Source organism: Ostrinia nubilalis, chromosome 17, assembly GCF_963855985.1.
Source record: "Ostrinia nubilalis chromosome 17, ilOstNubi1.1, whole genome shotgun sequence".
Lineage (NCBI taxonomy): Eukaryota > Metazoa > Arthropoda > Insecta > Lepidoptera > Crambidae > Ostrinia > Ostrinia nubilalis.
This window is the reverse complement of record NC_087104.1, coordinates 10,675,969-10,690,352: the sequence shown is the minus strand read 5'-3', so window position 1 is coordinate 10,690,352 and position 14,384 is coordinate 10,675,969. Positions and strand designations below refer to the sequence as shown.

Below are 14,384 nucleotides of genomic sequence, written 5' to 3'. Positions count from 1 at the left end.
TAAACAATTTAATTCAATTTGATTAAAATGTAACAAATACGATATCTTGATGTAAGTAACGCAAAAAAAAAATAACGTCATAGACAGCTGCTGATGACACGTGTCACACGTGACAGCTCTTAAAATTCGCTCTCCGGCACTCACTGTCAAAAAAAATTAACACGAACTCGAGTAATTAAATTAAATAAGTGCGTTATTTATATCTAAAATCTCAAGAAAAGTGAATTTTAATAAAAACTTTAATCACTTTAAGTGATAAGACCATGCGTACTGGTTTCCGGTCGACGACTGTTTAAATTCATAACTCACTCGTATGCGTGTGAAAGAAAGCTGGTTATTGGTCTCGTTGTAGGTCAATGATGTACCGGTAGCGTCGGGATTGCTTACGTAGAAACGACCAGACGGGTCTCCAGCGGAGTGTGGCGGGGCGCATCAGTCCGCGTCAGTTACCGTGCGGTTAACACGTCCCTACTTAACTTGCCGATTCACGCGTAACAGCGCGTTTCCTAGTAACCTTGATCGTGAAAGTTATCGCGTAAACAGCAACCATGGGTGGCCGAGTTGAGAACGTTGGCATTCTGGCTATGGAATTGTACTTCCCGTCACAGTACGTCGATCAGAACGAATTGGAGAAATTCGATGAAGTGTCCACGGGAAAATACACGATCGGGCTCGGCCAGAGCAAGATGGGATTCTGCAGCGACCGGGAAGACATCAACTCCATCTGCCTCACAGCACTCCACAGGCTGATAGAGAAGAATAACCTAGATTTACATGATATAGGACGCCTGGAGGTCGGTACTGAGACTATTATTGATAAAAGTAAAAGTGTCAAAACTTTCCTCATGACCTTGTTTACAAAAGTAGGTGCCACAGATATTGAAGGGATTGATACTACTAATGCCTGCTATGGAGGCACTGCTGCTCTCTTCAATGCAATCAATTGGATTGAATCATCATCGTGGGATGGCAGAAAGGCTATAGTGGTGGCTGGAGACATTGCAGTGTACGGCAGGGGACCTGCCAGACCCACAGGAGGAGCAGGCGCTGTAGCCATGCTGGTCGGACCAAATGCACCTTTAGTCTTTGACAGAGGAGTACGAGCTTCATACATGACACATGCATACGACTTTTACAAGCCAGATCTAGCATCAGAATTCCCATTGGTTGATGGTAAACTATCAATCAAGTGCTACCTCAGTGCTTTAGATAATTGTTACAACTTATTTTCAAAGAAAATGAGGAGAACTGATCCAAGCTTTAAAGGATTGCTGAGTTTAGACGGTATGCTATTCCACTCACCGTATTGCAAATTGGTGCAGAAGTCATTAGCACGAGTTTGTTTTAATGATTTTTTGAATTTGTCTCCTGAAGAACGTGAGAAGCAATTTCCAGGATTGTCTAAGTTTAGCAACTATAAGTTAGAAGAGACATACTTTGACAGAGATGTGGAGAAAGCCTTCATGACATACAGTGAAACGTTATTTAATGAAAAGACAAAACCATCATTACATATAGCAAGAAATGTAGGTAATATGTACACGCCGTCATTGTACGGAGGACTTTTATCGTACCTTATTAGTAAATCTCCAGATCAGTTAGTGGGGAAGAAGTTTGCTTTGTTCTCTTATGGATCTGGCCTGGCTTCGACGATGTACTCCATAAATATATGCAACGATATGAGCGCTGGTTCAAAATTAGCAACATTAATCAGTTCCTTGCATGACACTGTTTCGATGTTGGATAAGAGAGAGTGTGTTGATCCTCAAATATTTACGGATATCATGGATGTGAGAACAAAGAATTACCATACCGCACCATACCAGCCATCAGGGTCCATAGATATCTTATTCCCTGGTACATACTACCTCGTTGACATTGATGACCAAAGAAGACGTACTTATGAACGTAAAGTTTAAGTTATCTTAGTTTAGTATATTGAGTTGGGTGTAGATATTGACATGGTGTTGGAGAAATGATTGACTTCTGTGTAATTAGAATAGTTCATTTGAAGGATATACAATTTTAATGATTTATTTGTGCAAAATGTGTTTGTTTGTTAATTTGGTATAATTAATAACAAGTTTCTTGGTAATTCCAGTTTTCTAATAGACCACAAATAAGATTACATAATGTCTCTAAAACAATTACATGATGTTGATGTCATAGAACCCTAATTATTTTTATCTAATGACGTAAAAAATGATTCATTTTAAAAATATTTATGATAGGGACTTAATGCATTTTTACTATTAATATAAGCAGGCATTATATTGATTGTACTTGGCTACTGTATAATTTTTGTTGAAGATTGTCTAATGATTGTTTATCCTTTATAATTTTTTAATTGTATTTCTGATTAGTTTGCTAATCACATACAATTTGGAACTTGATATCCAAGAAATGAAATCCATATACCTAATGGGTTGAAAATTATATTATATTTATGCATTTTTGAGTTTTAATAAATTGTTTTATTGGTGCTCAGTTTACTGTTTTATTGGAAATTCTATGAATTCCTTATTTTTGTTTCTACTTTTTTACTGTTATAATGTGCCCATTATTCATTATCTCTTATTTATCCACTAGCTTTCCGCCCGCGGCTTCGCCCGCGTGGAATTTTGTCTGTCACAGAAAAACTTTATCGCGCGCGTCCCTGTTTCAAAAACCGGGATAAAAACTATCCTATGTTCTTTCCCGGGACTCAAACTATCTCTATGCCAAATTTCATCAAAATCGGTTGTGAGGTTTAAGCGGGAAAGCGTAACAGACAGACAGACAGACAGACAGACAGACAGACAGAGTTACTTTCGCATTTATAATATTAGTTGGGATTAGTTGGGATTAGTTGGGATATCCAAATAAGTATTTATAACTAACTTGTATTATCATCTAACTTGTAAATAGTTGCCATTGCCATGTCGTCACTATGGAAAAAACCACACTTTAAATATTTTCCACTTTTTTTGGTCCAAAACTATTGTTTTGTACTATCCACAAACAGGTTGTAGATAGGTATTTGTTTCTTATAAAACTTTTTTGGTTGAGCTCTCACATTTTCTAGAAAATGTAGGTAACGTAGTGGCACCAATGACCGACAAGAACCAATGACCGACACTTTATTTTTTGATTCAATAAAATAAGAGTATAAAATCGATTTCTTAATATGTCAACACTGTACCATAGAAAGCACACTTTTGACTGCCTCCCATTGACATTTAAGCAAAATCCGCCAATTTATTTTGAAAATGGCAGTATAACAACTGATTGCGGCTGAGTACCGGTGAAAATAACAACATTTCTTAGTAAAATCCATAAGGAAGTGAGTACATTTTTTGTTAATTACACTACTGTATTGTAACTTATTTGAATTTTATCTTTTTTACGGGTTACTTTAAGAACTATAGAATCCATTTTTGTTATAACGAATTTAAAATGTTATTTTGATATTAGTAAAATGTTGGTGTCGATCACTGGTTTTCACAAACTGACTTTTCCAATAATCGACACGTGTCGATAGTAATTTTTTGGAACATTTTTCATTTGACAACCGAATATAGTTCTTATGACTTTGCGCATTTAATAGATATTTGAAGTAAACTATTTATAGTCGAGCTACCAGTAATCGACAAGTGTCGATTATTGGGGAATAATATATGTCGATGATTGGTTCAAGAAAAAATTATTCTCCCGAGAAGTTAGAAAAAGCTGTAGAAGCTGTTAAAATTGCGAAAAGATTGCAGTTGCTGCTAAACGTTTCGGAGTACCTAGGTAGGATTACGCTCCATGATAAAATTTCGGGAAAAACAACAATGGGTTACACTATATTATGCAGGGTGGAAACGATAAGTGATCTCACTCCATTATTTCTTAACTAATACAAGATATCCAAAAACTGATTACTGATCCTGAAAGTGCTTTACGAGCTCTATCCAACGGTACCAATAATAGGTTACCAAATAAACTGGATCTATCCGAAAATTCAATGTTTCCGGCTTCCATACATTTAGTAAAACCACATTATATTAAAAACTATTCAAGATATCCAAAAACTGGTTACTGATCCTGAAAGTGCTTCACGAGCTCTATCCAACGGTACCAATAATAGGTTACAAAATAAACTTGATCTATCCGAAAATTCAATGTTACCAGCTTCCACACATTTAGTACTGCCACAGTCATATTGGCACTCATTTCTTGATAATATTATAGTAAGTAAAGCCTACAACCAATGTTTTCTAAATAAGAATGCAATTTGGAGTTCAATTTAAGTGTTTATTATTGAATAAAAAAAAATTAACACTTCTAATATTGTGTGGCTTGCATACATTTAGTATGAAGCCTGAAAACATTTAGTATGAAGCCTGAAAACCTATTACTGATACCGTTTGAAAGAGCTCGTGAAGCACTTTCAGGATCAATAACCAGTTTTTCGATATCTTGTATAGATAGTTTAGAAATAATCGAGTGAGATCACTTTTCGTTTGCACCCTGTATAATGGGGCCGAGCACAGTTTTAACTAAAATCGGGACTATTCCCACCTCTCGTTCCCACCACTGCAACTCCTGTGTAGCCAGGATCTACGGCTTGACCGCCACAAAAACCCAACCAATGAAGGTCAAGTTTGTCCCGGGGGAAAGTTAAACTGTCATTGGACCCGCAACATCATTAGTGGAACACTCGCAAAAAGGAGACGGAACTAGTTTGAATTAGTGAAGTTTATGTTTAAAGTTGCCATGCCCCGTGAGGAACTGCGACGAGCAATGGTCGATTTCTAACCATCGCCTAGTTAGACGTTCGCGTACATTCGGGAAGAAATTATCACTGCAGACCCACGATACCCCTGGCGATACCCCTGGTGGTATCGTGGGTATGCATGTTCAATGAAATCAATTTAGAATTCAAAGAGGTATTCCACAACACTGTGCACTGGCCGTGTGCACTGTGCGTCCCCTCCCGGCCCGCCGCGCCCGCGCCGGTCCTCGTTTGTCAACTTTACTCCCAGGGGTATCGTGGGTCTGAAGTGTAGTTCTTTAACGAGACCCACGATACCACCAGGAGTATCGCCAGGGGTATCGTGGGTCTGCAGTGGAAATTATATAAGTGACGCCCTTTGACTGACGTATTCCATCTTTTTTGCCATTCATTAAGTAATTCCTCTTCAACGACTTCTCGGGAATCAAATAATCGGCTTATTTTTTTAAGAAATCGGAGGTTAGGTATATTTTCCCTGATGCGAAGTACATATCCGCACGCTTCTGTACCTCTAAGTCGACCGGCAGTACACCAGCCAGGACTGGCAGAGCTTCCGTCCTAAACCTGGTCGAGTACTTGCCAAAAAAGGAGATCGTCGATAACTGGGTGTCGGTAAGTGGCAGCTGTCGATGACTGGGTGTTGACTACTGGAGATTCGGTGTCGATGATTGGAGATTTATATGCTTTTTCATTTTTTGGGATTTTTTTCTAGTCCGTGTATAGTTAATAAAAATAATACATCCTATTCTTATCTCAAGAATATACCTTATCATGCTCAATCGTTACTTTTGGTTTAAAGATGACTAAATGACCTTTAATCTTAATAAGAAGCCCAATATCTCCTTAAAGTGTCGATCATTGGTGCCACTACGCTAGGTTATTCATATTCTACTTTTTTTGTGAGAAAATAATAATCAATCATTAATTATTATAGATGTGCCTAAATACTTAAATGTAAATAAATGGCAACTTGTAGGTAGATAAGTATTTTAAGATCCCAAGGCCGCAGCCGGTTAAACCAGAAATCTATTTTTTCGGGCCCTTCAAATTATTTAAATTAGAGGTAAATTCCTATATTTGTTGTAACATTAAAAGGTAACCTTTGTCCTGGTAAATTCATCATGATCAAGATCTTGCGTGCCTATATTATTCTAATCTAATGCTAGGAGTACTACTATTCTGTGGTAAAAGTGACACATCTTGACACATTTAATTTCGAGAAGCAATCCAATACAAAAAATCTGCTTTACTTATTCGTATTTCATACCTAGGTAATACAGGCTAAATTGCCTACTACCACAAAATCTACTACATTGGGCCGGCCCTTTATAGTCCACTGCTGGACTAAGTATGAGCCTCCTCCACTTTAGTAGAGGGTTTGGCCATAAACTCCATGCTTGCCAGGCAGGTTAGAGATAGCAATTTAAAAGATTAATGCTTCAGATGGCTTCAGACAGTGCTGCTGCCCGTTCTCTCTTTAACGTAAGTCGCCTCTTACAGATCTCATCTCGCAGATCTCATTATTTGCTCAGAATACTGAGTCATAAAGAGCGATATCTACTTGTTAATAACTTAGTGCAAGTATTTGTTCTGTGTCATTATGCACTTTGTAATTCCTGCCACGTGGTGGTGAAGTGAAATCTGTTTGTTCGTCTCGCGATGATAATTATGCGAAGTGACCTTTAGACACGCATCAGTAATGTTATTATAGGTTCCTACGTAAAGGAAACGATCACTATAACAATAGATACTTATAATGATGAACACGGCTTTTAAGGTGATTAGGTTTCTTCACCAATGCTATCTGGCATAGTGGTTTGAAAGTTTGAACCGGACTTCGTCAGACATCGCGGGTTCAATTCCCGCGCAATAGGCAGTACCAGTAAATAAACGTAGGAAGGAGTCGCTTCAGAGGTTGGTTTAGGTAAAAGAAAGTGACATCATATTCATTTTTCATTAGCAAATGAGCCTATTTCTACATAATAATATTGATTAGTAGCTGGTTAGTTAGTAGTATTCTGTGACTGTGCTACTGCCACACCTACTACTTTATTTACATTTTTACATCAAGTAATAATAAGCCTTTTATTTCCGAACATTTTTACATTATACATTTAACACTTTCTGAATTTAGGATAACACTTTATAAACAAATACTTCACTTAAAAAAAACTTCGGTGTGCCTATTGGCAAAGGCCTCCTCCAACTCCTTCCATTGCCTTCTGTCCTCCGCCACTCTCATCCATAGAGGTCCTGCGGTCAACCTCAATTATTCATCCTCCCATCTTAAAGCCTTGCGACCTCGGTTTCTGGCGCTATCTCTTGGGTACCACACTGTCAACCGTTTACACCACTTCTCCTTGTTACAGCGTAGCATATGTCCCGCCCACCTCCATTTGAGTTGATCGATGCGTGTCAGGATGTCTGTTAGTTTCGTTTGCACCTGATGTCTGTATTTCTGGTCTTGTCCATTAGTTTCAATCCTAGCATGCTCCTTTCCATTCCTCTCTTCATCATGTATCTACTTAAAATTGTATGTCCAGCAAATGTCCAGTAATTTTATTAGTAAAACGGTAATATCTTAAAGTTATTAGGTCCCTTGATAAAATTCCAATGAATGTTGATAATTCAGTTTCCGCACAATTTATCACTACAGTCTGCACTAGAAACATAAACAAGTTATCTACTTAATTAATGTCTTGTCTTAGTTTATTTCTTAGAGATAATTAATACAATACCTATAATAACTATTGCGATTTCTCGAACACAAAGGAGTCCATTATAATTAGATCTAAAATAATAAAGTAGATAGTTAGGTAGGTAGTTTTACATAGAGGCAATACACCATTTCTCAAGTGGGTATTTCCTTCATGAAAACTGATTATGCCACCACAAAAGGATTCGAACCCTGACCTTGTTTTAAGAATGATTAACAAAAGACAGGAAACATCAGAAGTGTCGTAAGTTCTTTTGTATTTACTATCAGTTATCAGACACTGAAGTTTAAAGATAAAATCGTTTTAGTATTGGTTGGGGTATTTATAATTTTATTTGGTACAAAAAAAGTGCCAAGGTGTTCCAACTAACGCCACACTTACTATACCGGATTAGGATTACCGGATTAGGATTGTACCATCTTACTTTAACTTTAACAAACGTCAAAATTTTGTCAAACTCCATACAAAAAACATTGCCTAATGTTATAGTTACTGTCAAAGTAAGATGGTGCAATTCGCCTAAGACCTTAAGAGTTAAGACCGCCTGCTCGAATCGTTTGCCTCAGTCTGTCCCATAAATAAAAAAACTTACTTTGATTCTACTTTACTTGAAAGGTAACTATGCTGTTTATGTGCACGAAAAGTCTATTAAGTACATACCTACTTACATACGTAGTTATGACTCTCATAAAATATCTATTAATAAACCAAAGTTTTATTAAAAAAACATTTCATACATTTACAGCTAAGTGTTATGTTTATGTTGCAAGCAATGAGCAACAATTAGACATGTCTTGCTAAAAGGAATATAACAATAACTAATTTATACTTAGTAGGTATTTGTTGTGGTTTTAAAGCATTTCCCGTTTGTGACACGTTCCTAAAATTTGAAAAGAAGTTAATATTTGGTACTCACCGGAAATAATCTTCCTTATACAACACCAAACTAAGTTTTAATAAAGTAAAGTAACACAGGTAAATGATTCAAATAAAGCAAAACTTTGTGAGGAGTTTCATATCGCCGCTGAAGCTTTCCTGAAAAATCGACTGAACTTTTTATGAAAACTTATAATTTTACCTGCTGATAGGCTCTAGTTCCGTAACTTACGATTTATACATTTAGGACACAATGATCTTGCATCATAGGTCAATAAATGAATAAATAATAACGCAGTTGTTCTATCACGCTCACTATTGAGTCAAACTATAAAGTATAACTTATCAAATAAAATGATCAATTACAATTTGTTATCGTTACTGATTATTGTAAAATACCAAAGTTTACCACCATTTACAACACAGCATTAAATGTAGAGACTTCCTGTTTTTTCGAAATACGCAAGTGCGCATGAAATTAGTCATTAAAAAGGTTTTTATAATATTTTCACGTACACTTGCTTGCAGTCCAATTTTATTGGGAAAATAAATGATTTTATATTTAAATTACAAAAATGTATAATTTGCTACAACTTCATGTTCCGTGCCTCTCTACCTACCTAGCTATTTTCTAAAATTAGGTACTAGGTACCTACTATGTTCTTACCTAGATAGTCTTTTATCAAAAAAATATTTCCCTTAGGTTTAATTTTATTGCTTACTACACCTTTATCTGTTTATTTCCATAATAAACCATTATGATTCTGATAATTTGATAAAGAATGCATGTATAAAAGACGATTATATCCTAAACTAGTATCGTTGATCCAAAACCAGCCGGTGAGTTGACTGGATTTATTAATTATTCCTGAAATAGGTTGTCTTAAAAACCTTGCTAACGTTAAATAAAATAAATAATTAAAAATTCATTAAACATAATTAATTAATCTGCCTATTGCACATCTTGAAGATATCACAATCTCTGTTTATTTCCAATTTCCATTTCATCCAAATCTATAAAGCATCAAACGTCAAAAGAGAACGTTTTAGAGCCAGTTTTACAGTTCTTGATAAATTATAGTTTACGACATCGTGCTATTAAACAATTAAACGTTGCTGGCTGTGACTTACCTGCCAGATTGTTTTTACAGAGCCAAAAAATGAAACTGTTCATCGCCCTCGCCGCCCTCGTGGCCGTGTCAGTCGCCGTGCCCTTCAAGCCGGCAGACAGTCTGGATGCCGAGCTGGACGCCATCGTCGCCGCCATCCAGAGCCCCAACACCGACCCTGCCACCGCCGCCCTTCTGGAACAACAGCTCCACGAGATCATCGCCGCCCTCTCCCCCGAAATCGTCGCCTCCCCCATCCTCGTCGAAGAAGAGGCTCAAGGACCCCAAGTGCCCGATGTCATCCCCGAAATCATCAACATCCCCGACTTGGGAGAACCCAGCCCCATCGTGGTCCCTACCCCCGTCGCTCCCTCCAGCTCGGCCCTCGTTCAGATCATCGTGAACGTTAAGAACTCCGCTGATGTCGGCGTCGCCCCTATCGTGCCTGCCCCCATCGTGGTTTCTCCCATCGAGGCTTCCCCCATCCAGGTTGTGGAGGAATCCTTCGACAACAACCCCATCGAGGCTTCCCCCATCCAGATCGTGGACGTCGCTCCCGTCCCTGCTGAGCCCGTGCTCATCGCTGAACCTATTGCCCCCATTCCTGTTGTCAACATCCCTGGCATCGGATACTAAACGACTTTAACTGGGCTGTAAAAGGAATGAATTAAGAACTTAGTCCACTGGAGTGACTGGAGGAGTCTGGAAACGTTACTCAACACCACAAATCACAACTTCTTTATTTTTAGTAAATATATTTTAATGATTTTGTAAATATGTTAATTAATTTTATTTAAACCATGCCCCAAGTCTGTAAATCTGCAATAAGGTAACACAGAATTATCTACGAGTATTTTCAAAAAAAGAGAACACTGAACATAGCATCATCAGCATCTTAAGTAGTTGCCATTTCATTTGGTGTTGTTGCAACAAAAAAAGTTTACTAATAGACCCGTTAATCCCCTGTGGTATGCTAAATGCCTATGTGTTACGAGGTTCACCACAATAGTCCAGCGGTGCGGTGCGGCGGGGTTCGAACCCGCGTTCCTCGGATCTCTCAGACACCATTGGATTGTTGTCGCTTAGCTTTAAAGGTTCATGCAATGCAAATAAATATACCACAAACTTTCATTTTGCGGCCAGGAAACTCTACATCGGAACTTCCTTTATTCACACGATCCTATGCTATGCGCCAACTTAATATATTATATTATACACAGCACACACAGTGAACTTTTGAGCTAGTGCAATAGGACAGAATGGAGGCCGCGTACCGGAAAACGCAGCGTGGGACGTCCACCTACAAGGTGGACCGACGACATCGTAAAGGTTGCAGGGAAGCGCTGGACGCAGACCGCTGCCAATCGATCAACATGGAAAGCATTGGGGGAGGCCTATGTTCAGCAGTGGACGTCCTATGGCTGAAATGATGATGATGATGATGATGATGATGAATAGGACAGTGAGCTGTGGCAAAGGTAACCTATGCACGACTAACAATTATTTATTTCAAAGCGCTACCTACATCACATCATATGAACATCGAATTTTAGCGAATTAAAAAACTAAGGCTGGGTTGCAACATCCTACTTTAACTTTAACAAACGTCAAAAAGTTCTGTCAAACTCCATACAAAAAGCATCGGTTATCTTTATAATATGTAGTTACCAAAGTTAAGTGGTGCAACTCAGCCTAACTGTTCAGGGCTAGAATAAAGTGATTTTTGTTAGTAGTTGTGTGTAAAGTTATTTTTATTAGTAGGTCTTGGTTAAATGGTGTCAACTGCCTAACTGTGCGGCACAACGCAGAGTTTGTTATCTATCCACGAGTACTACTAAGCTATTGACGTTATTAGTCAAAGTCCATAATATTACGCACAATGACACGCACTCACTATACAAAATTTACAGTCGAGCAATATATTTTATTTCTTTTTTTTATGCAACTACTTAACTAAGTCATATAAATTAATAATCATTCTTATGCCCGTTTTCACTATCAATCCCTTAGCGTTTCCTAACTAAGTATCACTTTAGTTAATCGATCCTCTAAACTGTCCCCTAACTTAGATACGTTTATACCGTTAATCAATTTCGGAATTTTTCAGAAAACCTTTGCGAAAATGTTGAGAGGCGTACTATTCATTCATAGAGCTTTAAAGTTATAAACTTATAATTGAACTTCGAGTTGTAAGACTTGTAAGTGATTAGTCGATGTTAAGTGAAGTGAATAAACATTGATTTTTATTTTTCCTGAAATAAGTAGGTACCTACTTGCCGTTTAATATTTTTCTCTTTCTCGTTTTTTGAAAACTTTACCATTTGTTATAAAACAATTTGTCCTTTTTAAAGAACCACATTCTTTGGGCAAATGTCTCTCTTTTTTGATTACCCTATGGACATCGAATGTAATTCAGAATAGCGTTATTTTCGTGCATTTCATCCCGTGGAAGAACAAAGGACAAATTAATTCGAACTTCAATCCTCCTCCCGCTTAACCAGCAGCGCAGCGTGGGCCTGGGCCCTGGGGAGTGCAGGACCAATCATCTATTTAGTAATTTATTCCCGTCAACCCCTACAGCTAAGCTAAATCTTAATAACTTTGCTTATTTTAGGAGTGGGATTCACTGTAATAGTCTAGCGGCGGACGAAGGGGTTCGAACTACCGACTAAAAAAGGAAATACTTAGTAGCTATAGGTAAATAACAGAGGGACCTTCTTCTGAAGTGGAGACCAAAGGATGATGATTAGAGTTACTGAAATACAATCAAAATATTGCTACGAGTAAAATTCACGATTTTACTCAAATAAAAATGGTTCTGCGTACTTAAGTAGGTACTCCTGAACGTCTTATGATTGAATAGTTAAATGTACCTAAATGGGACTATTCCCACTACTGAAATTCTCCCTCAAATTATTATTTTATTAAGAATTTTTGCATTTTAAAAAACTTAACTTAGTTACTCACTCAAAAAATTGATTTATTGATACTAACATTGTCTTAATTTGAGTTTGCCTCGAAATTGTTGTTTTGCGATAGTTAGGGTACAATGAACACTCTTATGGGAACAGATCTCAATAATTTTTATTTTGCATAATTTAGGACGTAGCGTTTCAAGATGTCGGTAGAAAGTCCATATTCCCAATGGCTTTTACAACTTATAAGATTTAAGCGGTGAGTTCCTCGGGGAGAACAACCACTGGGCTGGGGATGATGGGGGTGCCGATCACGATGGGCTGGGGCTCCACGGGGGTGGGCAGAACGGGGGTGGGCAGCTCGATGGGCTCGGGCACGATCACGGGGGTCGGCAGCACGGGGGTAGGCAGCACGATGGGCGCGGGGACCACGGGAGCAGCCTCAGCCTCGTCGACGATGACGATGGGAGAAACCTCGACGGTGTTGTCGGCTTCATCCACAATCATGATGGGGGAAGGCACGATCTCAGGGGTGGAGATGACTCCGGGGGCGACGGATCCAGCGTCGGAGGACTTGATGTTCAGGATGATCTGGACGAGGGGGGCAGCGGGCGCGGCGGGGGCAGCGGGCACGAACCCGTCGATGAGAGCGGGTCCGATCGAGATGGGTTGGAACTCGTCGATCAGGGCAGGGTCGACGTCGATGGGCATTTCAGGGGCAGGCACGGGGCCGGCGGGTCCGGGAATGACTAGGCCGGGGATTTCGGGGGCGGGGACGGGGCCAGCGGGGCCGGGGATTACGAGCTCGGGGACAGCGGGTGCGGGGACGGGGCCTGCAGACTCGGGAACCACGACGGGGGCGGCTCCGGCGAGGCCAGGCATCACCAGACCGGGCATGGGGCTGGCCACGGCCACGGCGATGAGGGCAGCAGTTACTAGCAGGAATTTCATGTTGGCTGCAAAGAAAAGTAAAATTAGCAATTAAAATTTATTCCGATTATCTCTTTTCAATAAGATTTTGATCACTTTAACTCTTCAAAATCATGCAGTTAAGTCTTTAAAGTATCTTTTGTAAAATCACGCGACAAAGAAACAAAATTATCATATTGTAAATACACGTTACATGATTTCTTGAATCTGATTTCTCAGAGTTGAAACTGAATTTGAAATTTTGAATAACAAAATAATACACACCGTTGGTTCTAGTTGTAAAAACAAACTATGCCAATAAAGTGATGTCCCGGTATTTTATATCGACCGTTATCGATAGATACTGCAAACAACCACCGTCGCCAGTTGTATGGTAATCAGTTTAATTTATTATTTTCTTAATATGACTTAATCCCAAAGACCAAAAAAGATAAAAATTGCTGACTAAAAACTAGGAGGAAGTTTTGGAATAAAATGATTTAAGCCTACTTACGAGTAGGTACATCTGAAAAAGGTAAAAAATTAAAAACATTACAATAAGTTTCCGGCCGTTTGGTGTAGTGGTTCAGAACGGACTACTATGCCGAGAGGTCACGGGTTCAATTCCCGGCCGGGCAGAAATTAAAATGATGAATTTTAATTTCTGTGACGGGTCTGGGTGTTACTATGTATAATATGTATGTATTTAAAAAGTATAAGTAGTATATCCGTTAAGCTAGCACCTATAACACAAGCATATAAGTTGCTTACTTTGGGTCTAGCTGGCGTTGTGTGAAATTGTCGAAAGATTTATTTATTAAAGTTCTAGAATAAGTGTCAACTTAAATATCTTCAGAATTTAACCAGGGAATCTCAAATCAACATAATTGTATCAAGATCCTCCACCGATTAAATCATAAAGACTTTTAGTAGGAGTTAAGTTTATTTACCTTTCTTGGGAAACTTACAGGTACATTATATTACGGTATGAAGTCTAATATCCATAATTCCATATCTTTTCTGGCTCTCAGTTCAACCTATTAAAGTCGACAGTAAGTAAACCTATAAAAATGCCTCAATCTTCCTGCACATAAGATCATCC

At 38.6% G+C, this 14,384-nt stretch overlaps 3 protein-coding genes across 3 annotated transcripts; 2 read left to right on the top strand and 1 right to left on the bottom strand.

The window, feature by feature from the left end:
• The first annotated feature begins 120 nt into the window (after positions 1-120).
• Positions 121-2,487, top strand: LOC135080065 (hydroxymethylglutaryl-CoA synthase 1). Its single transcript, XM_063974742.1, has one exon. It carries the CDS (start codon positions 549-551, stop codon positions 1,917-1,919), a length of 1,371 nt encoding a protein of 456 aa, XP_063830812.1. The 5' UTR covers positions 121-548; the 3' UTR covers positions 1,920-2,487.
• Positions 2,488-9,109: 6,622 nt separating this feature from the next.
• LOC135080064 (calphotin-like) lies at positions 9,110-10,235 on the top strand. Its single transcript, XM_063974741.1, has 2 exons — positions 9,110-9,189; positions 9,501-10,235. The coding sequence occupies exons 1-2, from the start codon at positions 9,136-9,138 to the stop codon at positions 10,092-10,094; spliced, it is 648 nt and encodes a 215-aa protein (XP_063830811.1). The 5' UTR covers positions 9,110-9,135; the 3' UTR covers positions 10,095-10,235.
• A 2,282-nt stretch (positions 10,236-12,517) lies between these two features.
• LOC135079733 (calphotin-like) lies at positions 12,518-13,671 on the bottom strand. Its single transcript, XM_063974342.1, has 2 exons — positions 13,568-13,671; positions 12,518-13,329 (listed from the first exon to the last, which is right to left on the bottom strand). The coding sequence occupies exon 2, from the start codon at positions 13,322-13,324 to the stop codon at positions 12,626-12,628; it is 699 nt and encodes a 232-aa protein (XP_063830412.1). The 5' UTR covers positions 13,325-13,329; positions 13,568-13,671; the 3' UTR covers positions 12,518-12,625.
• Between the last annotated feature and the right edge of the window lie 713 nt (positions 13,672-14,384).

Coding starts and splice junctions, on each gene's coding strand:
- LOC135080065 (XM_063974742.1), top strand. CDS start 549: ATGGGTGGCCGAGTTGAGAACGTTGGCATTCTGGCTATGGAATTGTAC.
- LOC135080064 (XM_063974741.1), top strand. CDS start 9,136: ATGTATAAAAGACGATTATATCCTAAACTAGTATCGTTGATCCAAAAC. Junction 9,190..9,500: donor CGTTGATCCAAAACCAGCCG/GTGAGTTGACTG, acceptor TTGTTTTTACAG/AGCCAAAAAATGAAACTGTT.
- LOC135079733 (XM_063974342.1), bottom strand. CDS start 13,324: ATGAAATTCCTGCTAGTAACTGCTGCCCTCATCGCCGTGGCCGTGGCC.